The 25,346-nt window shown below is 50.2% G+C and overlaps 1 protein-coding gene across 5 annotated transcripts in view; it reads right to left on the bottom strand.

Moving 5' to 3' along the window:
- Positions 1–25,346, bottom strand: part of CPXM2 (carboxypeptidase X, M14 family member 2) — a 137,196-nt gene that overhangs the window by 10,098 nt on the left and 101,752 nt on the right. For all 5 annotated transcript variants that reach the window (XM_027063320.2, XM_027063318.2, XM_053206989.1 and 2 more), the window contains 6 exons: positions 20,807–20,895; positions 13,887–14,010; positions 12,240–12,436; positions 11,065–11,244; positions 5,333–5,630; positions 398–537 (listed from right to left, as the gene is read on the bottom strand). In XM_027063320.2, the coding sequence (XP_026919121.1) occupies positions 398–537; positions 5,333–5,630; positions 11,065–11,244; positions 12,240–12,436; positions 13,887–14,010; positions 20,807–20,895 (1,028 nt within the window). The remainder of the gene's footprint in view (positions 1–397; positions 538–5,332; positions 5,631–11,064; positions 11,245–12,239; positions 12,437–13,886; positions 14,011–20,806; positions 20,896–25,346) is intronic.

Consider the following 25,346-nt stretch of genomic DNA (forward strand, 5'->3'; position numbering starts at 1 on the left):
AACCAACCTGCTGACACCCTGATCTTGGACTTGCCTACTCTAGAACTGTAATTTCTGTTGCGTAAGCTCCCTGTGCGTCTATGCTTTTATGCGGCCCCACCAGACGAACACGAGGGGTCCGGGCACGCTGGCTCGGACACGTGTCACCCCTCCCTACAGGGCAGCATCCGGTCGCACTCGCTATGACCCAGTGCGGGCAATCAACATGGCCTTCACAGCTCACCTCGTGGGGCTGAATCAAGTGCAGACAGACGATGGTTCCCGCCAGCGCTGTTTGTGGCCGGCCCAGCATGACAGCCATCGTCCGAAGCGTGAACTCGGTCTCGGGCTTTCAGCCCCCTAACCGACCCCCGTCCTGAGCCGGCCCCCAGCACAGCGTGTCTCAGGCCATCCGTACCTGCTCCATGAACACGATTAAGGATTCCCGATTGTTCTCCCACTCCTCGGGCAGCTCGCTCTCGTGCGGATACTTGTCACAGCCCACGTAGATGGACAGCTCGAAGCAGTTTGTGTGAAGGTAGCTGAAGTCATTGAGACCTGCCGAGCCAACCGACACCATGGTCACTGAACGGTGCTCAGAGTGGCAGGAGGGAGACGGCAAGAACGTTCAAGAATGGGGCTCAGAAGACTCCATTTGAACAGGGACGTATCAAGCCCCTACTACAGACCACAGATGACAGCAAACGCGAGGGGAGGGGATGGAGGTAGAGGGGAGGACACGGCCGGGATGGTTTATGGGGAAGACAGGCATATACAGGAACATCTCTGACAAGAGGAGGACTCAGATTCTGTTTATTAAACTCAGAAATAGCTTAAGATACGATTTTTATGTTTTTTAAGTGTTTTTATTTTGAGACAGAGAGAGAGCGCTCACACACGGGCATGCATACACTCATGCTGATGGGGAGAGAGAGGGAGAGAGAGGAGGGAGAGGGAGAGAGAGGAGGGAGAGGGAGAGAGAGAGAGAGAGAGAGGAAGGGAGGGAGAGAGAGAGAGAGAGAGAGAGAGAGAGAGAGAGAGAATCCCAAGCAGGCTCCACACTCAGCACAGAGCCCAATGCGGGGCTTAATCTCACGACTGTGAGATCATGACCTGAGCCGAAATCAAGAGTCGGGACGCTTAACCGAGCCCCCCAGTCGGTTTTAGAATAATATATAGTTTTAGGATATATATAATTGTAGAATAAAGTGACATGAGTTAACGATATGGGTTCTAAGCGTTTAAGTTTCTCTCTACGGTTAGGCTGCCCCGAGCTGGCCGTTTGCCTCCATAATCCACACCAACAGCTATCCCTACAACCCTTTGCTGAGTGCCACCCATAAGGCCAGGACCTGTGGTCAGCACTCTGTATCCGCTGACCACAAGCCCGGCAGAGAGGGAGGCAGCACAGCACAATTCTACAGACAAGAAAAATGAGGGAGAGAACAGCTATGAAATGTATGCAGGACCAGGTCTTGGAAAAGAGCCAGGGTCAGGCTTTGAACCTAGATGTGAGTGACGCCAAGACCTTGCTCTGAGAATGTGACTGTATTTGAAACAAGCATCTCTAAAGACGCGATGAAGTTAAGATGCAGTCATTAGACCTCCAGAGCTTGGCCGGAGGGGGCTAGAGGACAAACACCCCCACCCACTGAGCCCGACGGCAGATGCACTTGGCGCATCCTGACACCATTGCAACAGGACGGGAAGCGCCCAGCCCGGCACGGAGTCAGTCTCTGCACTGGGGTCCTGGGGCTGCTGTGACGAGTGACCACAAACTGGGGGGCTTAACACAGCACAAATGTATCCTCCCATACTTCTAGAGGCTGGAAGTCCAAAATCAAGGAGAGGGTTGGCAGGGCTGTGCTCCCTCCCAAGTCTCTAAGGGAGGAAACTCTCTTGCCTCCTCTAGCTTCTGGTGGCCCCCGGCTTGTGGCCACGTCACCCCAATCTCTGCCTCTGTCTTCACATGGCCTTCTCTGCTATGTCTTCTCTTCTGTCCCTTATGAGGACATTTGTCAATGATTTAGGGCCCATCCAGGTAACCCAAGATGACCCCACCTTGAGACCTCTAACTTAATTACACCGGCAAAGACCCAGTCTTCAAAGAGGTCATAGTCACAGGTTCCAGAGGCTAGGAAGCAGGGATATATTACTTTCGGGGTGGGGGAGGAGGGGTCACCATTCAACCCACTACAGCACCCAATATTTGCAAAGTGAACAAATGAATGTTAGGGGGCATTAAGCTCTTTCCAACATTTTCGTCTTGGGGGAACAGGGTGATCAGGAAGGACAGGGCGCAGCTATGACCTGTGTGACCCCAGGCGGCACACGCCCAGCAGGAGGCCCCTGCACGAGCTCCCCTCGTGGGTTCTGAGGGCCAGGACTAAGAGATCAGAGGTCGGGTGCACTGGGTTTCCCTACAGTGACTGAGCAAAGGAGCAGGTCCCGCTTGTCAACCAGCCTTGGTGCTCGCCACGCGTCTTCCCTCCCTCCCGCCTCCTCCCGCCGTCACGCTCAGTAGGAAGACCGGATTAAAAGTCGGGGCCCTGGGTATGTTATCAATCTGCTGCCTAATCGATTGCTCAAGTCACAGCCAAAACGGCACTCAGCATACAGCCACTCTCTCCGGCGGGTTCCAGACATGAACCGGTCACGTGTCACCAGATTAGCTTCTGGCCACATTTGTGATAAAACGAGGACAGGGACAGAGAGCTGAGGTATGGAAAGAGTGGGCCCGTGCCACATTAACGGAACATCCTTCGCGGGGGCCTGGTCTGGTTGGAGAGGGTTGGTCAAAATGCCACATCGACTCATTCACTCGAACCCGAAGTGTGGAGTTACAAGAGGGCACAGCAGGCCCGACGAATGCCATGTTCCCTGGTTAGCACAGGGAGGACACGCTGAGATGGCCGAATGCCGCTGTGCATGTAACATTTTCATTACCCCCTATCTTTGAGGCCTTGTTGGTACGGAAATGAATCAGTGCCACGTACGAAACCCTGGAGCAGGTCTGCCACCTTGCAATGTGCCTTCGAAGCACTCTAGGTGCCAGCAGAGTCGGTGAGATGCTGAACGGGCCAGGAGAAGGGTGCAAAAGCTTGAACCCGGCCACCTCCGCTGCTGACTTCTGGCCCGTGAGCTGAGAATACTCCTTGAGGAATGGCTTCGAAAGCAGAACATGTGGGCAAGGAGCTGGGGCATGACCCACACAGTCCCCACAAACCCCGTGTCCCTGCCGGGTGGGCGAGACGTTCCTCTCTTCGCCTAGAACCCTAGTGTCACGGCTTCTACGTGGAGCACGGAGCCGTGCGTCCCGTAAGGCCCGTGTGCCTGTCGCCAACTCCGCCCGTCCCTCATCGTGGGGCAGGGGAGGCAAGATGGCAGCCCAGGAACAAAGGGGCTCTGACATCGCTCTGGACTGGAAACACACACACACACACACACACACACACACACACACACACACGACAAGCGATGTGTGTTCCGAGCTTCCCCGAAGCCTGCTCTCCACCGCCCCATCTCCGTCAACTAATGCCTGTCAGTCACCGCTAATGAGTGAACAAGATCCGAACAAAAAGCTGGAGTGGAGGTGGAGGGGGAGGGAAGGAAATTAGAAGTCACATTTCATTAATCTACAGCAAGATGAATCGGCACACTTCCCCACACCGCCAGGAGGAAGCGGGATGAAGGCTCGAGCCGCCACGTGGCTCTGCACACAAGTCCCTGAAATAATGGAAAATCTAACTGATAGGGAAAAAGCAAATGCTGCTTTCGTGGTTGTGTGGCGGCCAGCTTTTCGAAACGTGACTATTGACCTGGCGCGGACAAATCCGGCCGGGTCCGGGCCGGATTTAGACACTGCAGCCATGAAAAATAAACAGATACTTCGCATAAAGGTGGCTGTGGGTTTCTGGGGCTAGAATTGGAAAAAGCAAGAATGGTTTGTGGCCGCGAGAAGGTTATCTTGCTCGACAGGGATCTGCATTTATGTACTTTTTATTCTGTGTAGGGCAAAACTATGATGGGGATAAATAAAATAGCTCTGTGGGGTAGGTAACCAAGAAAGAAATGGCAAGATTTCTGTACCTGTTAAAAAGTGGCCACAGGAACAAATCTATTTACTACTTGGAAATTTTTCTTTTCCCAAGCACGGTACCTGAAAAGTACGTGAAGGCAGATACGGGCAAGAGTCACGGCTGCGTGCTTCTGATCGGTTACACAGAGAACACACCCGCACCCACACTCGCACCAGCCCCCACGCGAGCCTTACAACAGCCCCAAAGGGCCTATCACCTTCATCGTTCGCCGTGCCCATTTCACAAATGGGAAATATGGGGGTCAGAGAGGGAAAGTAACTTGCCCAGGGTCACACAGCATCTGAGTGATGAAATGGAATTTGAATCCAGGTCCACTTGACATGGAATATTTCTCAAATTCATCACTGGGTTGACCACCCCTCCCCCCCAGAGTCAAGAAAATAGGCAATGATCATTCTGCTTGGGGTCCTGCCATCCCAAAGCTGAGGGACCTTAGGGAATGTGACATCCTCACCCTTCCACATTTGGGAGCCCTGGGCCGGGGCAGCCTGGACACAGCAAAGAAAGCTTATCCTGAAACTGGGACTATGGCGTCCTCTGGGACTGATGTGAAGGAATTCCCAGAGTCCCTTCTGGAAGCTTCTCTGGTCCTGTGCGGATGCCAGAAGCAATACCACCTATTCCCTGCATCGTATGCAGTCGGGCTTCGACCAAAGGCTCTGCTGTGCCTGGGAGGCCGGTCTACTGACCTCCAGAAGACAGGAGATTTGTGAAACAGCGATCACACCATGTCAGGCCTCAGGAAACACCTGCAGCGTGGAGTTGCTTCACCCCTGAGTATGGGATCAACGCCCGGCCCCTCCGGGTACCTACCGCAGGGGACGTCCCACTAATGGGAACAGCTCCGGGTGAAAACACCCTGGCTCCGGTGCCAACACCAGTGTGCTGTCTGTCCCTTGGCCGGGTGTGCCTTTTGGTCCGATCCTTCATCCAAGTGTACATTTGCTCATCTCTGACCCCCTACAGAATCCGAATAGCTCAGGAGCTACGAGCGGGCCACAGGGCCAAACAGAGAGATCCCTCGTAGTCACCAGGCCCCGGCTGTCTCATTCATAAAGTGGGGAGTAGCCACAGCCCCCCAAGACCACTGGAAGGATTAAGGAGCAGTCGACGTAGAGTGCTGGCACCCTGTAGATGGCGGACCACGGTCGCTATTATACCCGTGACAAGTGATAAGGGAGGGCTGGGAGGGGATGGCCCGTGGGTCCCTCCCTGTCCGGCTCCATGACGACAGCAGGCCGCCAGAGACTTACTTCCGGCAACGGTGTGCCAGGAGGCCCCGTTGACGGTCCCGTCCTCTTTCTGGAAGTCTTCCGTGTGGCACACCCTCCTCCTGGCGTCGGTCATGAGGCGGTGCGTGGAGGCGTAGGAGTAGGCCAGCCAGCGGAACACGTGGTCGTCGGGCGTGGGGCTGTGCTCCTGCGTCTTCCACAGGGACCGCACCATGTCGTAGGGGTATGCCACCACCAGCTCGCCGCCCTGCAGGTTCCCACCCAGCACGAAGGGGATCTTCTCCATCCAGGCTATGACGGCCCTGGTCTCCACCGCCACCTGTGAACAGGGCGAATTTACACGGGGCGAAAATGGGACGGGGACTGCTTTCTCTCCCTACCTCCCAAACGGGGGACACAGTGGAAAGAGCAACCGTTTCGCGGAACACTTTTAGCAAAACGTAGAATTTCAAAAATCCGTCCGGGGAAGACCGAGTTTTGTGGAAATCGTGGATTACACAAAAAAGATAAATCGAGGGAAGTTTTCTTTTGGTAGGAATATTCCAGTTGATGCACGGAGGGAAAGACAGAGTTAGATTATCAATACTCGGCAAGTCCCATGAGTTAAGGGGCCAGGGATGTTCATCCACGGCCGCAAAGCACAGAGAAAGAGAAAGCCAATACAGTCTGTCCCTCGAGGGAAGAAACACCTAAGAGAGAACATCAACCCAGAATATGACCAAGCCTCCCATCCAGGGGCCGGCAGCCTATTCCTGTAAAGGACCATATGGGAAACGCTTTAGGTTTGGAGGGCTCTGTGGTCTCTGTCCCAACTACCTAACTCTGTCCTTGTAGCCAGAAGCACCAGAGATGATACGCAGATGAACGTGGCTGTGTTCCAATAAAACACAAAACACTTACGCAAACAAGCCTGGGCAGCAAGAGGCCCACCTACGGGCTGTAGTTCGCCAACCCCTGTTCTGTGGAGCCTAGTCTGGTCTCGATCTCTCTGCCAGTTTACAGAAAGCAGAAGAAGAGGTTACGTGACATGGCAGGTATTCAGTCGGCAGCACCCAGGCAGTGGAAAAGGCTACAAGATGATGTAATCTGCTTGCTTATAACTTAGTTGTTAGAAGAGAAGCAGCGACGCGGGCAAGAGGATAAAAGACAGCAAGCAAAATGGCAGAAACCTACAGGGTAGGGGAGACTTGAAAGACGCAGCCCTCAATCACGATGAGGACCCTTTAGTTGGCTCCTGATTTAAACCAACTATGAGAGAGAGAGCGATGGAGAATGATAATAGGGAAAACGTGAACACTGACTGGATATGTTATAATACCAAGAAATAATTTATTTTGATATGATAATGGGAATCATTTATTGGTTTTAAAAGAGACCTGAAGCTTTTAGAGATACTTACTGAGAGGTATTTGCAAATGAAATGATACCACACCTGGGATTCGCCCCAGTAATTCTGGAGAGGGGGAGAAAGTGGGTACAGATGTAGATGGAAGGTGAATCGACAGGCACTGAAGTTGAGATGCACATGGGGACCCTTAGAGCTTTCTAATTTTCTATGAATGGCATTTTTTATGACAAAAAGTTGAAGGAAGGAAAGAAGGAAGGGAGAGAGGGTTAAGAGGAGGGGAAGCGACGAGAAGGAAGGAAAGAAGGGAGGGAGGGAGAGAAAGAAAGAAAGAGAAAGAAAGAAAGAAAGAAAGAAAGAAAGAAAGAAAGAAAGAAAGAAAGAAAAGAAAAAGAAAGAAAGAAAGAAAGAAAGGAAGGAAGGAAGGAAGGAAAGAAAGAAAAAGAACTGACAACATTAGATGCAAAAATTAGGTTGACAGGGTCAAATACTGCTCATGAATCTAATTATTTACCCTAAGTTACTGACTCCTATGAAGATAGTCCCAGCAAAATAAAGTCTGATAATGGAAAAGAAATAAACACTGGAAATGGCTTAACTGTGCAGCACAGAAAGTTGATTAAGGAATGAAATTGACTTGATAGGATTCATTAAGTTTTGTTTTTGTTCCTGAACACATCAGGAGCCCTGGAATGGACTAATCATAGAACTTAGCTCAATACACCATATCATCATTGGTCCACGCTTGTCCTTCTCTGTATTTTAATATAATAAACACCCGTGAACCCACCACCCATGCCCCAAACCAGATCTTATAGACAATTTCTATGTAATATGTGATTCCGTCCCTCCCTTCCTCCTGCTTCCCACTCAGAGGCAACCACTGTATCCTCAATGATATACAATTCTTATTCTTTCTGTTTTGTTTTATCCTGTATGTGTATACCTAAAAATAGATTATGTGGTTTTACTTGCTTTCGATCTTAAAAAAGAGGGGGTAGCCACACTGTTGTCTTCTGCAATTTTTTTAAAAAAAATTTAATGTTTGTTTATCTGGAGAGAGAGAGAGAGAGAGAGAGAGAGAGGAAGGGGCGGAGAGAGAGAGAGGGAGACAGAGAATCGGAAGCAGGCTCCAGGCTCTGAGCTGTCAGCACAGAGCCTGACGCAGGGCTCAAACCCATGAACCATGAGACCACGATCTGAGCCGAAGTCAGAGGTTTAACTGACAGAGCCACCCGGGTGTCCCTGTCTTCTGCAATTTTTTCATCTCAATGCATGTTTTGCGATGCACCTGCACTGTAGCATAAAGCTACATACAGCTCAGTATTCTCCACTTCGGTGCTAAGATCTCATCATTGCTCCGTCCTTGTGATGATGGGCATACAGGTAACTTTCAATTTTTTGCTGTACTGGACAGTGTTGCTTCGAACTTTGTTCTGGCATACACGTGCTGAAATGTATCTTGCATAAATCAGCAGAAGTGGAAAAGCAGAGTCCTAGCATATACACATGTTCCACCTTACAAGATAACCAAATTATTTTCCAAAGTCACTGTGCTAATTTATACTTGCACCCACAACGCATAAGAGATCCACTGGCCCCAAGTCCTCTCCAACGCTCAGCTACTGTCAGACTTCTTAATTTGCCAACCGGTGGGTGTAAAATGTTCTCTTTTTTGCATTCCTTAGTACTAGTAAGGCTGAACATATTTTCATGTTTATTAACCATGTTTCCTCTGCCACAAATTGCCTCTTCATATCTCTTACCCCTTTTTCTATTGAGCAGTTTATATTTTTCTCATCTGTTATTCTTTATGTCTCTTGAATTTTTAATTCTTTTCCGGTTATTTAATTTGCAAATAATTTCTCTCAGTTTTTAGCTTCCCTCTTACAGTTTTTAAATTTTTGATGAGCAAGCTTTCTTATTTCGATGTAGTTGAGTTTATTAATCTTTTATTTTATGATTAATGTCATTTGGAATAGCTTTCTTCACTCTGAAACTAGCTATCTATATGACAAAGTTTCACTGAGAGATTTTACCGAGAGTGATTATTAAATCTTATCAAATGATTCTTTCTGCAGACAAATCACTTCATATTTTTTTCTTGTTTTTCTATCATTTCATTGATTCTGCTCTTATGTTTTGATCACAGTCTTTATACATTGTGTGTGGGGGGGGGTGGTTCTTCTGTTATTTGTTCACTAGTTTCTTTAGCTCATTTTTAGCCTCTCTTCTTTGGAATATAATCATGAAAAGATACAAAACTCCAAAAAACACAGGAGGGTTTTGCAACTTTCCACAAATTTTGATATGTACTATTTTCATTATCTCTGTGTTCTAATTATTTTTTAGTTGCTAGTATAATCTTTTTCTTTGACCCATTATTTAGAAGTTTTAGGGTTTTTTTTAATTTTCTAAATACATGCTGATATTTTCATTAACCTTATTACTGTCTTCTAGTTGAACTATATGATGGTGAGAGCATCACGGTCTGACTTCTATTCTCCGAAACTGGTTGAGATTTCCTTTACAGCCCAGAGCATCATCTGTTTTTGAAAATGCTCCAGGGATTACTAAGGAGAATATGCATTCTCTAACGGGGGGTGTAGGATTCTTTCAGGTCCCTGTGTCAAGCCTGTCGACTGCTATTCAAGTCTTTACTTTGCTGACTTCTTATCTAACATAGCCACAACTGAAAAAAGGTGTTAGTGGTGGCAGATCTACGTAATTCTCCCTGTGTTTCCAAAACACAACAAGCTCAAAAAGCAAAATTCTAGTCTTAAAGCAAAGACTGAAATCCCAGGGTTTCTAGGACTGTGCTGCACTTGTTCCCGGTCGCTCATGGCCACAGGGCCAAGGACGCTGGCAACCATATTCCAATTCTGGTCCAAGAGTTCCAAAATTATAACATCATTTGAATTCCCAGCTTTACCAGACATCATTAGTACGCTAGTTTAAAAAAAAAACGGGGGGTGGGGGATGGGAGGAGGGGATTGTGCAGGATGGAATTAGGAAATAGGAGAGAGAAGGCAGAAGACTCAGAAGCCCTGAATCCTTTACCCCCAGTAAGCTGCCCCTGGGCATCCGAATTACCCCACAGGGCATCGCCACGGTCTGTCCGCACTGCTTGACTGGTTGCTTCTTGAAGGTCTAGATAACACCACCCTGTGCATCCCTGAGTGAGGCAACCATGCTGGTCTTCTTCCGCTGTGGGCTGGAGCCCCGAGGCAGAACAGGGGGCTGCCTTCTATCCACTCATCATTTCTCTTTGGATTCCTCAGGAAGAGAAGCCAGTGCTTGGTATCTGTATTTTCTTTTTTACTTTGCAAAGTGCTGCCTAAAACACAGCATTTTCCAGCCTTCCTCATGATAGGTTGATAACATGTTTTGACTAAATTCTGGCCAATGAGATCAAGACATAAGTATTATGTAGAAATCCTGAGAATGCCTCTTAAAATTAATCAATGAGTCTGAAAGGAGGATCTTTATTGGTTTGTTTTTTTTCTTAACTCTCTCTCTCCTCTTCCTTCACAGACACGACAGCTGGAGTACCGACTGCCATCCTAGATGATGACCTTGAGAGTGAAAGTCACACACTAACATGGTGGAGACAGACAGAGGAGTCCTGGGTTCCTGATGATCACAGGGCTTCCGTTTGGCTGCTTGGCTTCTGTCATCTACCTTTAGGGTCTTTCTGTGTGAAACACAGACAAACAAACACCAAAAAAACCCCAAAATGTCTATCTCATTAAGCTATCGTCATTTTGGTTTTTCTGTCGTTCCCACTGAACTTACCCCTAACGCAAGGCAGATCTCTTGAAGGACACACACACTCAGAGGTCAGGGGTAGAGGGGTAGATTACTATGGGCAGGGCAGGCAATAAAAGGCACGCGAAATTTTGTGCAGAGTCTTTCTTCTACAACACGCTCTTTGTGAAAGAACACCTGAAAATTCGAGGAACGCCTTTCTCATTCAATGCATTTTTCCTTCCAAAGAAGCACAACATGAAATAATCCACGAAGACTTATGAAAATAAAAATAAGGTATCTCAAGCAATCAGGAAGGACTGCGGCCAATTCCAAAGCAACTCCATGGCACCACCAGAGCTCAGGGCAACGAGGACGGTAATGAACGCGCACGATGCAGGGGAAGGGTGCGGGGCGCTCTTTGTTGTCGGAGCCCTGTGTGGTTGTAAAGAAATATGATTCGATGATTTCTCTTTTATGAAGAAGAGCTGAAAATACCAACGTTAAAGGTAGTTGCTCTCTAGCACACTTCCCCACTTTTGGAGAAAACATGACAGGAAAACTGGCGTTGTCTTGTTCCTAAATGTCAGATCCTCTACCAACGCCAGTGGGTGTTCACCGTGGCCTTCCTCGGCTCTGCACGTGGGGTATTTTTACTCACCGTGGCATTTTCAGACAGAAACCACTCAGGGATCGCAATGTAGTGATTGGGAACTTTCCTCGGGAGATTCTGTCGGTCCTCTGCCTCCCAGAGCAGCGTGTTTAGGTCAGGAAAGTTGTTGTTGATGTCGATGCCATCGTGGGTCCAGCGCCCCAGGGACCAGCCGCCCAGCTCCGAGCCCTGGGAGACAATTCCGAACGTGAGGGACCCACAGGGCTTCTGGACTCTTCTCACACAAGATGTCTCTATCTCTATGTCCGCCACCCATCCCCATCTGGGTGGATCTCTAAGCCTCTACACATCGTCTGGCCCAAAGATGGAGCCCAGAAGGGAACACTGAAGCATCTTCTATTACGACTTGGTGGGTGGTGAGTAATACAGCCAAATCCCTCCAAGAGGGAGGGCATCACCCCTGCCACATGGCCGAGCTCAAGAAGTATTACGCCCCTTCCTCCTCCTTCCCTCCCATGAAAGCTTCTAGAATGGTCAGATGTGGAACTCTGAGGAGGGATGACTCTAAGAGTCTGGCGTTGCAAAATCAACCACCACCACCGCGTCAACGGATTCTCTCTGCCGTGCCCACGAGTCCGGCTCCCAAACCCCTAACCACCTGGCCTTGGCAAATCTGGGACTATTGGCTCTGCACCAATAAACGCAACCCAAAGTCTGTACTGTAAACATTCACGGGACGGGTACCCAGTACCATTTCCCATTTTATTCCCAGATAATACGAACAATCCTCTACATATAATTCTACAGTATGTATAGTCGGTGACCTACCACATTCTACGTCACAGTTAGAGCCTGAAATATAAACAACGGATCAGAATCACACACACAACTCTCCTCGGAGCACTGGCAAACAGGCAATAATAGAAGTGAGGGCCTGCCCCGATGCTGCGCTCGAACCGTGCTCAGTGTTCTTTTTATTCTAGTCTACTGCTGTTAGTGAAAACATGCCAAATATCATCCTTCACGTTCACTTTTCCCACTCGTTGGCGGGTCTCAGACCCCCACGGTTCTCAATCCCTGCTTTGCGTCTTTCATACACCTGCCGGGTTCCCCTGGCTCAGCAGGGAGACGCTCAAAGGAAAGCTAATGACGCGTGAGTGAGATCGGCGCTCTGCCGGCGGGGGCCCTGCCGCTGCCCTGGGCACGCGGGGCGGCATCATTACCCCTTCGTAGGCCTTCTCGTAGCCATCGGGGTTGAGGGAGGGGAGGATGTGGATCCGGGTCTCCTCCACCAGGTGGACGATGCGGGGGTTCCCGGCCAAGTACTCCTGACACAGGAACTGCAGCAGCAAGAGCATCAGCTCGCGGCCCAGCACCTCGTTGCCGTGGGCGCCCGCCATGTAGTGGAACTCTGGCTCGCCTTTACTCCAAGACGGGAAAAAACACAGGTTCATATGGATGCTTCTAGCAAAACAGCCCTTACCATTTAAGGTAAAAAAAAAAAAAAAATCCCTGACAAATGCTTACAATTTTACCCTATCTCTTCTTACAAAAACCCCCGCCCCAGGGCGCCTGGGTGGCTCCGTCGGTTGAGCAACCGACTTCGGCTCAGGTCATGATCTCACGGTTCGTGAGTGGGAGCCCTGCATCGGGCTCTGTGCTGACAGCTCGGAGCCTGGAGCCTGCTTCGGATTCTGTGTCTCCCTCTCTCTCTGCCCCTCCCCCACTCATGCTCTGTCTCTCAGAAATAAATAAACATTAAAAAAAAAATTAAAAAGAAAACAAATACCCCCTCCCCAAATTGTATCAGTACCATTTTTTTTTTTAATTCGCCAATAGTCAGGTATAGAAGAAAACGTGTAGAAAAATCATAGATGACACCAGCCCCTGGGGAATGGTGTTTATTCTTATTTAGCAAGAAAGGGTAAAGTAGCACAGGGCTTAAGGTTTAAAATTTACAAATTAAACACAAGCCAGAGCAATTATTTTTCTCTTTGGGGAGGCAATCGTTCTTCTTAAGAGAAGTTCCTATTAAGTCTTACAAGGACACAAAGATGAATGAATAGAAGCGGAAAACAGTTCAGCAGGGGAAACAGGCACTGACACAATTCTACAAGGGGGCTGCCTTTGAGTTTTTCCCTTTTAACAGCTCAGCTTTCCCGGTGTTGTGTTTATCAGTGCCGGGCATAAGCTGACAATATTTCTCCTTTTCTCACCGACAAAGCTACTGCTTTTGAGGAAATGTGATTTTACCCGCAGATAAAGCCCTCACCCTTTCAAAGAAACTTCTAGGAGGAACTCCTGAAATAATGATGAATTTAGAGCTGAATGAAGCAGACCGGTCCCAGACTTAAATATCGGTGGGTTTCTAAAGGACTCGCGGATTTACCAAGAAGAAAACCCAGAGAAGTCCCTCTGACCCAGAGGAGAATCCGGGTTCGGGAAAAGGCTGAAAATAGGAAATGTGTGAAAACAGAATTGAGATTTACAAAGACATTTAGGGGACCTCCTCTCACTTGAGCCCTTAATGACCAGGGAGTCCAGAATTTTCTTCGATAAAAGGATTCTGTCCTGTCTCTGGCCACTGTTTTCTTTGGTTAGTGTGACTGGTCTCAGAGCTGGAGGACAGAATTAAATGTGGTTTATTTGGAGAAAAGAAAGGTATCTCTTGCTTAGATGAGTCAACAGCCCATATCACAAGGTAAGAGGTTCACAGAACCAAAATTTGCAGAATCTGCCTATGTGAGGGCGGTGCATGGACAGCTCCTGGCCTATTTCATGAATGTTCTCGCAGGGGTGAACCATCTCCTTGCTCTTTAAGAAGGCACCAGACAGGGAGGGACAGGTGCATCACTGAGGGGCCACCTCACCGACTTCGTGCTCCCCAGGGTGGTCGGAGATCTCCACGGCATACAGCTTCAGGCCCTGGTGGCTCTTGCCAATGTTGTAAATTCTGGTGATGTTGGGGCACATTTCGTTCACGACCTTCATCAACTGAAAAGCAAAATGCAGTTAAGGCTCTGAGCAACGATGGCTATGCATTCATGGCGAAGGGCTCCCAAGACGGCCACCTGCCATTCCCCTCCCACGGCCCCCCTGCGTGCCCTCCCCGCCCCCCAACACCAGTGCTATCCCTTCTGCCTGGAATGTTCTCCTCCAGTTGTGATTATCACCTCCCTTGAGGATGGTATTACCATTTTTACTGTGGTTTCCTGTGTTCTTGTTGTTTCCTCACTAGACTACAGATCCTTTAAGGGACACACTGTGCCTTGTATCTCCCTATCCCTGCCTAAATAAATATTTATTACTGAATATCAATTTTTCTCATAACTTAATGAGCATCTTTGATGTCAGGCTGAGGAAAGGGACAGCGCTCCCACCCCCCTGGAGCTTACGGTGCAGCAACAGAGGGTAGTCATTTGATGACCCAATTCACGGGTGCCAAATGAAGGGGTCCAGAGAAGCCATGATAATGGGGGTCATGTGGTTACAAGGGGGAGGAAAGCGGGCCTTACAAGGAAATGCAAGGACGTGAAATAGATATGCGTTATTCCCTGGATTTTACTTTTTTAATTGTTTTTAAAAGATTTTAATTCTTTTGAGCGAGAGAGAGACAGAGACAGAGACAGAGACAGAGAATCCCAAGCAGGCTCCACACTCAGTGCAGAACCCGGCACAGGGCTCGATCCCACGACCCTGGCATCATGACCTGAGCCAAAATCAAGAGTCGGATACTCAACAAACTGAGCCCCCCAGGCAATCCTGAATTCTACTTCTGAAGTCAAGGTCGTTAGATGAAGAGCCTCAGCGGGAGGGGGCGGGGGGAGCTCCAAGCTGCCAAAGGAGGTAAGGAGGGCTCATCTGCTGGTCACAGGAGCACAGGCTGCCCTTACGAGAAAGGAGAAGCTGATTATAAAGGACCGTTGTCCGCAACAAGGCCAAAGCAGAAACTCACCATCAGTGGAGGGCATGCAAGGGACCCATAGCTTCTACTCCCGTCACCATGAGGGACACATACATCGTGCAGGGCTGATGCGGAACCACATGCATCGCACCCCGTCTTCCCCAGAAGCACAGTAATAATATCACTAATAATGTCAACGATTCTATTCGTCACGCATCTGTGTCCTCACTGAATTTCACGATCACGACCACCAGGGGAAGTAGGTAAGGCAGAGGTGATTGTTCCCCCTCTACAGATACGGAGACTGAGGCTCAGAGAGACACTGAGCAATCTGCCCGGGGTCGCCCAGCCGGTACCAGATGTGGCCAGGGCTCTGGACTCCGAGGGCTCTTCTCTGTCCTTGAAGGCGGAGCAAAGCAATCGACACCGGCACATCTCTGCGGCCCGTTTGGTCAGCGGCACACCACGACCAGGCTGAAGACGGCCGCGGCACAGCCACCATCCGAGTCGGGACCCCACGCGCCAGTCCCTGCAGACTGTAGTCCCCCTCAGCTACCATCATCGTCTTCGGCAAATCCTGATCGGCACGTGATACACTGGCTTGGTTCAGATCAATGACTATTTCTGCACTTGGGTCATCCTTAACTAGGCAACAAACACCACCATCCAGCACAGAGCCTGACTGTCGTTTAGGGCCTACCCTCCTCCCCCGTTCAATCAGAGACAGAAGCAATGTGCCACCTGTGTTAGAGATCATGACCTTGACGCCGGAGAAGAAGAACCTCCACCTTCCGCTGAACGCACACTTCGCCGTGGAGACATCGCTCCATAGGGCACGGCCTCGGCCAGGACTCAACAGTCACCTCTTCATACCCTGCCCATTACAGTGTTTTCGTACCGGCCACCCTCCCTCCTTGTGTTGTGGTGTCACAGGCACCCCCTTCTACACACGGCAAAGAGGACACGGGCATGTAAAGAATCTCCTTCATGTTTTGTTCTTTACAATTCCCTCTGCACAGAGAGAAATTCTCTCTGAAATGCCAGGGAGGTGCCTCCAGCGGCCACCAGCCCCGTTAAAGACCTGGCAGGGGGTCCACCTTGCTTATTCCTGAAAAGGGTCAAGGATGTCTTACTGGAGTTGGAGTCTTTTTTTTTGTTTTGAGAGACAGAGAGGGCACCAGTGAGGGAGGGGCAGAAAGAGAGAAGCAGGGCTCACCCTATATGGGACTCAAAATCACAAACAATGAGATCATGACCTGAGCCAAAGTCAGGTGCTTAACCAACTGAGCCATCCAGGCACCCGGAGCCTTGATGGTTAATGTGACAATAAGGACTAGAATTTCTTCCTGGCCTGAGAGCATGCATTCTTAGCAGGGGTGACATCACCCCCCCGCCCCCGGAGGTGAAAACTGGTCATCAGGGGCTAAACATCTTCCAGATCACGATGCTTTGTGGCTCTCCAGAGCTCAGCGCTACCCAACAAAGTCTTACTCATCAGTATTTCATATAATGGGTGGAGGATAATTGAGACAGTGTCTAAAAAGCCTCCTGGGGTGGGGGGTGACAATGAAACCAGGCTGAGAACGATCAGCTAGAGAGCGCCTAGCTTTGCAGAGTCCTAGCTTCATCAAGACTCTGCCTCCTCACCCCAGATGGGAATACGCTTTGCCAACCTTGTATCTACTGAATCCTAGGTTCTGCTGCTTCCCTCCTCTGCAGGAAACAGAACTCGAGGCCCCTCCTCCAGAAATTCGGTTTCCAGCAATATACAAGAAGGGGCTTTGCATAAAGGATGGGACAGTGACATGCTCGGTGGCACTTGCTGTGATGCTGCAGCCTTTCCCCGGGGGCACAAAGCTGGGAGATGTCCAAGCGCTCCAGGGCAGGAAGGCTGAGCATGCCATTCCCACTCCCTGGAACGTTCTGCACCAGCATAATTACAACTATGAGGATACCATGGAAAATGGCCCGTGATCCAATATTCACTGAGGAAAGCAGGGCCAGATTACAACCATCCTCTGATCAAAATCGTAGGAATTCTGCGAGCACAGAAGCTGAAGCACTGGATGGGGACGGGGGAAAGATACAACTGGCTGATTCTTTAGGGTGTGGGTTCAAGGAGGACTAACCTTGAGCCTTGGGGTTTGCATTTGGTGCTGATGCAAAATGGCTCCTCCAATGAATTAAAATGGTTTTGAAAAGGGCGGGGGGAGAAGAGAAAAAGCCCTCTTCCACCAGCTTTCTTCATTTGCCTGAGAAACAGACACTGCATCTGGTCCCCTGGAGAAGGAACCCAGAGGGAGAGGGAGGGACAGAATGGCAGTAGGAGCATCCCATGGGTGAGGAGGTGGGCTCGTCCAGATCTGCAGGCCGTCACCCACCGTCACCCACCCCCAGGGTAGGCTCGGCCGCTGTCCCACGGCCTCGTGCCCCTGCCCCACTGTCGCTGCCCTGGAAATCAATGCCACTAGCTGGCCACCTTCCAACCCATGTCTCTGTATCACAGCCCACTTATGGTCAGCCTACTCAAACTTCCTGTGCATCGAGACCTGGCTGCACCACATCCAAACCAAAGTCAGATCATCAACCGTTGCCTCCAGACCACTTACTTTCTCCCTTTGTGGATGGTTCCTCACCCTCTTTGGAGGCACGTCAGACCCCGCCTCTCCCCAACTCATTCCAGCAGGTGACCTAGGACTAGTCAGTCCTGCTCAGAGAAGCCTCTCTCTCATCCTTCTTCAGGCCCAGCGGCCTCTCTCCTGGGGACTGCGGCCATCCCTGCCAGCCTACTCCCCACGTGACTTCCAGGCTAATCTCCCCGAAACACTACTCGGCCACATGACAACTTCCTCTGATTCTCAGACTCAGTGCAAAAGCTTCTCCCAGCAGACTGTTCCAGAAACATGCCATTCGCTCCTACCCCCATACCTTTGCTCTCGCCGCCTGGGGTGCCCGCCCTTCTGTCTTCATCTGCCCAAGGCTGGCCAGCGATGATAACCGACCCCATCTGCAACCAAATCCCTTCCCAACCAGGCCAATGGACCAGTCGCGTCTCCCTCCTATTCCCCAAATATCTCCCCTGGAAAGACCTCCAACGTACATATTTATCTCGTACACGTTACGAGTTTATGACAAAGTGGCAGGGTTTCTGCCCTCATGGTCCCAGATGAAGGAGGCTCATACAAACAGGTAACTCAACAATAAGAAACCGTGACTCGTGCTGTAAAGGCAGTAGCATTCCTGGAGGGGTGAGCTCACTCACGACACCAGGGACGTGCAACCTGCCCTCTGCTCTCCCTTTCCCTCCCTGTCCCACCCTCCGGCGCTCCCCCTGTGGGAGAACAGTGCCTCGTAAGTCAGTGCTCTAGAAATATTTCCTGCACACATTCTCAGCATTTTCCCCTTCCAATGCAATATGTTTTTCTATTTTCTCTTCTCTCATCCTGCTCCACTGCTGTTTCTCTTTTTTTGTGTTTGTTTGTTGGAAATGTTGTTCTCAATACTAGGATAAACTAACATTTTTTTCCCCCGAAGTCGAGAGATTTCTATAGTAACCTCGCAGACTCCATACGGGGGGGGGGGGGGGGGGGGAGTTGCTAAAAATGCTGGCTTCTTTTTCATCCCCAGGAGCCAGGAATGCAAATGGCAAATCACTTCCGGCTTGAACGCTCTTCAGGATTGATAGATGCTCCCCTGAATAGCTTCCAGTGGAGCGCTGCGGGGCCCTGGGGTCACCCAACACCACCTGCAGGGGCTGCATTCACCACTCCCCGACTCCTCTTGGCTCTACATCACCACGATGATGGTAAGCAGAATCACCCAGGGTAACAAAGCACACTCCACTAGCTCCGCTTTTCTGGAAGGGCCCCGATCTTCCACACAGAACAACTATTTAAAGACTCCAGCATGGCACCCGGGGGGCTCAGTCGGTTGAGCGTCCGACTTCAGCTCAGGTCATGATCTCGCGGTCTGTGAGTTCGAGCCCCGCGTCGGGCTCTGTGCTGACAGCTCGGAGCCTGGAGCCGGCTTCGGATTCTGTGTCTCCCTCTCTCGCTGACCCTCCCCCGTTCATGCTCTCTCTCTGTCTCAAAAATAAATAAACATTAAAAAATTAAAAAAAAAAAAGTCACCAGCTACCCAGACTCTGTGCAATAGCTCATTTTAAGTGCATTTAGATTCACTGCTTTTGACGTTAATTGCACCAACTGAGTTGATATTTGCCTAGTTTCTGGGCTTGCAAAGATGTCCAGGGAGCGAAGCTGAGTTAACACACAAGTGCTCTGTAGAACAGAATGGTGACCAGAGTCCTCGTATAAATGCCAGAGAATGCAGAGCAGCAGGGATGATGCAAAGACCTCAAGTCCAAACACATCCTGATTTCTGAAGAACAAGACAGCAAGACCACCTCTTTAGCAAGCCCCACCTCTAAGTCTGTGCTGACAGGTGTCTGGAAGCTGTGTGTGAGCGTCTCAAATTAAATGACATTGAGACGAACTGGGGTTTCTGGGTTCCCTGGGATGAGGCGGGGAGCCCTCTCAGCTCAGCCTAATTGCTCCGGCCTCAGGAATGTCCCCTGCACTGTCCCTGGGTGGCTGGCTCCTTCTCCCAGCACCCAGGGCCCCTTGCTTTGAGCCACGTTAATGTGCCCTTGGTGAATCCTTGTTCTGTAAATGTATTCATGAGGCTATCTGACTGTTCAGTCTCTTCAAACAGATTCTTAGGTATCCAAGGGTTTCTCATTCATCAGCACCCCCTGAGTTTTCTAGCACCATGCTGGGGGCAAAGGCGGAACAGGATTTCACACGCCTGAGCACTCAGCATTCAGGCTGCTCTTGTAGCCTGTCCTAATCAATGGCTGGACCCTTCCTCCTTCCAGGCCCAGTATGCAAATATTCTCCGCAGCTCAGAATTACTTGGTTTCTGTAACTAAATCTGGGGACAGTCTCAGCTGGGATTGACTTCTGCTCCTAACGGCACAAAAGTGCTAAGAGTATAAAGGCATCAACCAGTAGTTCTCAAGCCTGGCCGTACATTAGAAACCCAAGGAGAGCTTTTCAAAACTTAGACCCTCCAGACCCTTCTGTTATACAACCCAAATGGAGGATCAGGGAGTCTGAATACCAAGGGGTAGTGTTATATGTTTCCTTGGTAACTGGGTTTCCCCATCGGTAAGGGAAGGATAACAGTCCCTGCCCTCCGGGGGTGGTGAGGAGACTGACCATGTTAATGCAGGTAAATTGCTAATGTAGTAAATTGATGTAGGTCCTGCAATTACTATTATCAGTGTATTCTAGATCTTTTTCCTTCTTCAACTGCCTATGACCAACATCCACAAATCAGTGTTATCCCTTAAATGCACAGTGAGTCTTTTTTTTTATGAGAGAGAGAGAGAGAGAGAGAGAGAGAATGTGAGCAGGGAAGAGGGGCAGAGAGAGAGAGAGAGAGAGAGAGAAAGCAGTCTCCACACTCATCACAGAGCCTGATGAGGGGCTCGATCCCATGACCCTGGGATCACCACCTGAGCCAAAATCAAGAGTCGGATGCTCAACTGACTGAGCCGCCCAGGTGCCCCAAACACACAGTGATTCTTAAGAACCCCTGTGTTAAATCAGAAAAGTCTGGCTTCAAATTCTGTTTCAACTATTTGCTGCAGGGGGAGCCTGCCTCTGGTCACTGGAACCCCCAACAAGGCATTCTCAACCTAAAAACTACAAGCATTTAGCGTGGCTTCAGAAAACCAAAATGATCCTTCAGACGCCTACCCCAAACACATCATCTTAATTTCCGGAAGGAAACACACACACACACACACACACACACACACACACACAAGCAACTATGTCACAAGCATATGATACAATGCTCTTTGAGAAATCTGGACCTCACCTGGCGCATTTCCTTGTAGTTGTGGTGTTTGAAATCCAGGTTGTCGGTGGTGGTCATCTCATTCCGTCGGTGATAATAGTTATTTGGGTCTGGGGACAGAAATACGGTTTTAAATTCACTCACATCGTCCTATTCCTTGTGGTGGTTCTGTTAGTGGCCTGATTCATGTGGAGACACAAGCTAATCTCTAGCTTCAGAACATATGCACAGAGGGGAGAGAGCCAACGTTTGAGAAGCAGCTCAGGAGTCGGAGTTAGCCAGTGGTGGGAAGTGTGGACTTAGACCCAGAATGCCTGGTTCAAATCTCCACTCTTCTGCGTAAGTGCTGTGTGATCTTGGCTAAGTCACTGGAGCAGTTTCTGCCTTAGTCTCTTCACCCCTAAACAGGGAAGAAAGGTCCTTCTCTTGTTGGTGTTTCCTTGCTTAATATTAACTGGGATCACTGATGTGCCTGGCAAACTCTCAGCACTGAATGAATGAATAAGTGAATGAATATCACCGCTATACACATGAATGGAAACTTCTGGAAGTGTGGTGCACACTATTAGTTACTCGCCCACCATCTAGTCCCTTTCCACCCTTCCTAACAGAAACCCAATGCAGTTTGGGAATCACCCCAACACTTCTAGGAAGTACACCTCATATCCCAGCTAAGGGAGCCAGTGTGACTGGTCTCAGCCAATCAGAGCACAGCATCTCCTGGCCTCTCTTACTGGTCCAGATTGAAGGGAAGGACTTTAATGGTGCAGAGCAGGAGTGAGTGAGAATCTCTCCGCGATAGAGGACAGAGAGAACCCCACGAGCATCAGGAGCCATCAAGTGACGCTACATCGGATCCCAACCAATCTCCCCTGGCACTCCCAACCGCATGAGATATCCAATTCCCTTACCCACTAAGCCGGGCGGCAGGGGAGGGGGGGGGGCGGGCGCTGGGGTTTCCGTTGTTGCAGCTGGAACACCCCAACAGGCATGATCAGGCTGTATTAACACCGGTGACCCATGGAGACTGGGATTCGGAGGTCTGGGGAGAGATGTCTGCTCTTAACTTGATTCTCTACCCCATATAAATGGACTCTTTTCTTCAATCCACATAAGCCGTGTTGTTCACATAATTATGAGAACAAAGGACCCTCAGAAGAAAGGACAGGCTGGGGAAGAAGAGGAGTCAGGGGGAGGATAAGGGGGAGGGGCGCTCAGTGGGCCTGGAGGTCTTTCTCTGGATGTGACCTACAGCCAGCCCCACGGCGTCTCCAACTGGAGGATGAAGCTGGAAATCCTGGCCAGCTCCCAATGTAGAGAGAACATGTTGCTTCAGTCAGGTCGCTCTCCTACCCCAGACGCCGTGTGGGCAAGGCTGGAGCCACAGCAGCTGTGGTTTGATCCAAGTGGCTCAAGGGGTGACTCCAGAGGCAGTGGCCGTGGCCATGGCGGGTGACAGAGGGATGGGCTCCGAGCGGTACCGGAGCAGTGGATCCTGATTTGTGCCACCAAATGTGGTCCTCAGACCAGCACTCGGGCTGCCTGTCAGACCCAGCCCAGACCTACTGAATCAGAATCCACACGTAAAAACAATCCCAGCTGATTCTACAGATCGGAAGTCTGAGGAACACTGTGTTAAAGTACCAAGCACCCCGCCAGCAGGGACAAGGCACTCGATACACGCGGCACACAGCTGCCGTCAACTGAACCAGCTGCACGATGTCTGCGTCCCCAGAACCACAGGTCGTGACGGCCATAACCGACCTTGCCAGGGTTCACTAACCATTGGTTTCACGCTAGAGAAATGAGGCTGCATGCAATGGGGTGAAAATCCCATATAGACCCAAACACCAAAAAACCCAGATTTCAATACCCACCAAGGTCTGCCCATAACACCAGTAGAAACAAGGACCGCCATTGAAAGGGAATTAGAACCAGGGCGAGCTGGCATGCTGTCCAGGAAACAAAGCAAAAGCAGATGTGATCGGGTTTAGCACAGGCTCCCCAGTTACTTTCAAGCACTCGGCTTCCAGGAGCGTGGGTTGACCACACCCTCATGTGAGCTGCCTCCCCTTGGATTTCCAAGCCTGTGTGTCTCAAAGCAAAAGGTAAGCATATTTTCCACGTTAATTTGCACTTTATTTACCCGTAGGATGCTTCCTAAGCGCGACTCCACACTCCCCAAGTCCCAGGGGCCTCTTTCCAAAACTCTTTAAAGCCACTTGGTCTTCAAACTCAAGTTAGGCCTTGAAGGTTCTTCAAAAGGATTGAAGAAAAACTCAGGACTCTAAGTGCAGACGAGCTCCACGTTTGGCAACGTCATGCCCTCCTTAAGACTAATCAATTTGCCTAGGGACAAGGGTACAAGTTCCAAAAACTGTCTCAAAACCACAGGTCGGTATTTTCCACAACTTTCTACCTCCCACATTTTGAGCAAAGAATTCTTTATTTGCCCACTTACTCCGACTGGATAAAGTTTTATTGAGAACCTACGAGGAGCTCAGTACTGTAGGTAAAGAGATGGGTAAGAACCAAGCCAAGCCCTCTGGGGGCCCAGGGTCTGCAGACAGAGCCAACTGGTCAAAGCCATGGTCCCCTTCTTCTTTCTGTGGACAAACCCTTCTGCCCGCGGGGAATGTATTCCAGATGGCTTGGATAAAATTGCCTTGCCCAGCATCCAGAGGCATGAGTATGTGGCCAAGGTCCAGCCATGAAACATGTGTCCCTGTACCCACAGTCACTGGCTCAGAGGGGATCCCAAGATCCTAGGTCCAAGCTGGGCCAAAGAGATGACTTTCCTCCCAGACATGGGAGGACAAGACTCTCCTTCTGTAGGAGTTGCTCACATTGTGGGATGGGTTTGGGGTGTTGGTCTCCCTGTCCATGAGATGGAGAGAAGGGGAGCCCTGACATAGTAGAACTACTCTTGCCTGAAGCCAGAGTCGGAGTCAGATCCACCCCTGGAGTTTTCGTGTATGTGAGCCAAAACTGTCCCCCCCTACCCCACAAGCTAATTAGAATAGGGCTTCTGGCATTTGAAACACAAGTCCTGATTCAGTCTGCGAGGCCTTTATCCCCACAGATGGAGCTTTGGAAAAATCAGCCTCCTTGCTTCCCTTGGCTTGTTTGGTTGCACACGTCATATGTGCTGAAAACCAGTCGATTCCTTCCAGAACACCTTAGTTATGGGGACAAACTCCCGGAGGGGCATGTGGAGCATGCCATCTCCTTGACTGTTCTTCTCTTATTCAGCTACTCAAAATCCTCCTCTGCCTGAACCTGTCTACTGATTATACCTTTTGGGGGTTGAATTATGTCCCCCCCACCAACCCAAAAAGATATGTCGGCGTCCTAACCCCCAGTACTTTAGAACGTGACCTTATTTGGAGCGAGGGTTTTTACAGAGGTCAGCAAGTTAAAATGTGGTCATTACAGGGGCACCTGGGTGGCTCAGTCGGTTAAGCATCCGACTTCGGCTCAGGTCACGATATCACAGTTCGTGAGTTTGAGCCCCGTGTCAGTCTCTATGCTGACAGCTCGGAGCCTGGAGCCTGCTTGGGATTCTGTGTCTGCCTCTGTCTCTGTCCCTCCTCTGCTTGCTCTCTGTCTCTGTCTCTCAAAAATAAATAGACATTAAAAAAAGAGAATGAGGTGACGAGAGTGGGCCCTGCTGCATCATGCCTGGTGTCTCCAGCAAGGGGGATGCAGACACAGAGGTAAGCAGGTAGGGAGGAGTCTCGGTGGAAGGGAGGGCACAGGTGCGGCGATGCATCTACAAGACCCAGAACCACCGACTGCCAGCAGGCCCCCAGAAGTGGGGCAGAGGCACGGGGAAGATTCTCCGCCACGGCCTGAGGAAGAGCCAGCCCTGCTGACGTCTTGACCTAGGGCTTCTGGCCTCCAGAACGGAGACAATAGCTTCGTGTTACCATCACCTCCCAGGTTCTGGTACTCTTCATGGCAGCCCCAGGAGACTGCCTGCGCACCTGGGACATCCCTGCCTCCTCACGGCCCGGACACCCGCTCTTCCTGTCCCCAAACACACACCAGCTCACCACACAGGGCTCTTTTTACAAGAACAGTGAGGACTCGAGACCAAACCCCATCCCCAGAAATCCGGGGGGGGGGGGGGGAGCCGAGGTTCTTGAACTGATGTGCTTCACTGTCTCTGCTACTTTGGGGACCTCGCTTGACTGGGGGTGGGCGTTCAGCGGGGAGAGGAGAGGCTGCCTTTGCTGGAAAGGAGGCTCACGTGCAATCAAGAACCGCTGGGCTCACGATTCCTTCGACATGCTCTATCCAGAGCAGGCAACCCACAGGGGTAGACGTTAGAGGTCATGGGGACGGTGGGGAAGGAGGGTCAGGAAGTGATTACTCAACGGACCCAGGGTGTGTTTATGGGTCATGATGAAATTCAGAAACTAGACAAAGCCAGTGGTTGCACCACCTTGGGAATGTGCTAAGTACCACTGAACAGTATCTTTAAAATGGTTCGTTGAAGAGGACCTGGGTGGCTCAGTCGGTTAAGCTTCTGACTCGGGCTCAGGTCGTGATCTCACCG

This window comes from Acinonyx jubatus, chromosome D2 (assembly GCF_027475565.1).
Source record: "Acinonyx jubatus isolate Ajub_Pintada_27869175 chromosome D2, VMU_Ajub_asm_v1.0, whole genome shotgun sequence".
Classification (NCBI taxonomy): Eukaryota; Metazoa; Chordata; class Mammalia; order Carnivora; family Felidae; genus Acinonyx; species Acinonyx jubatus.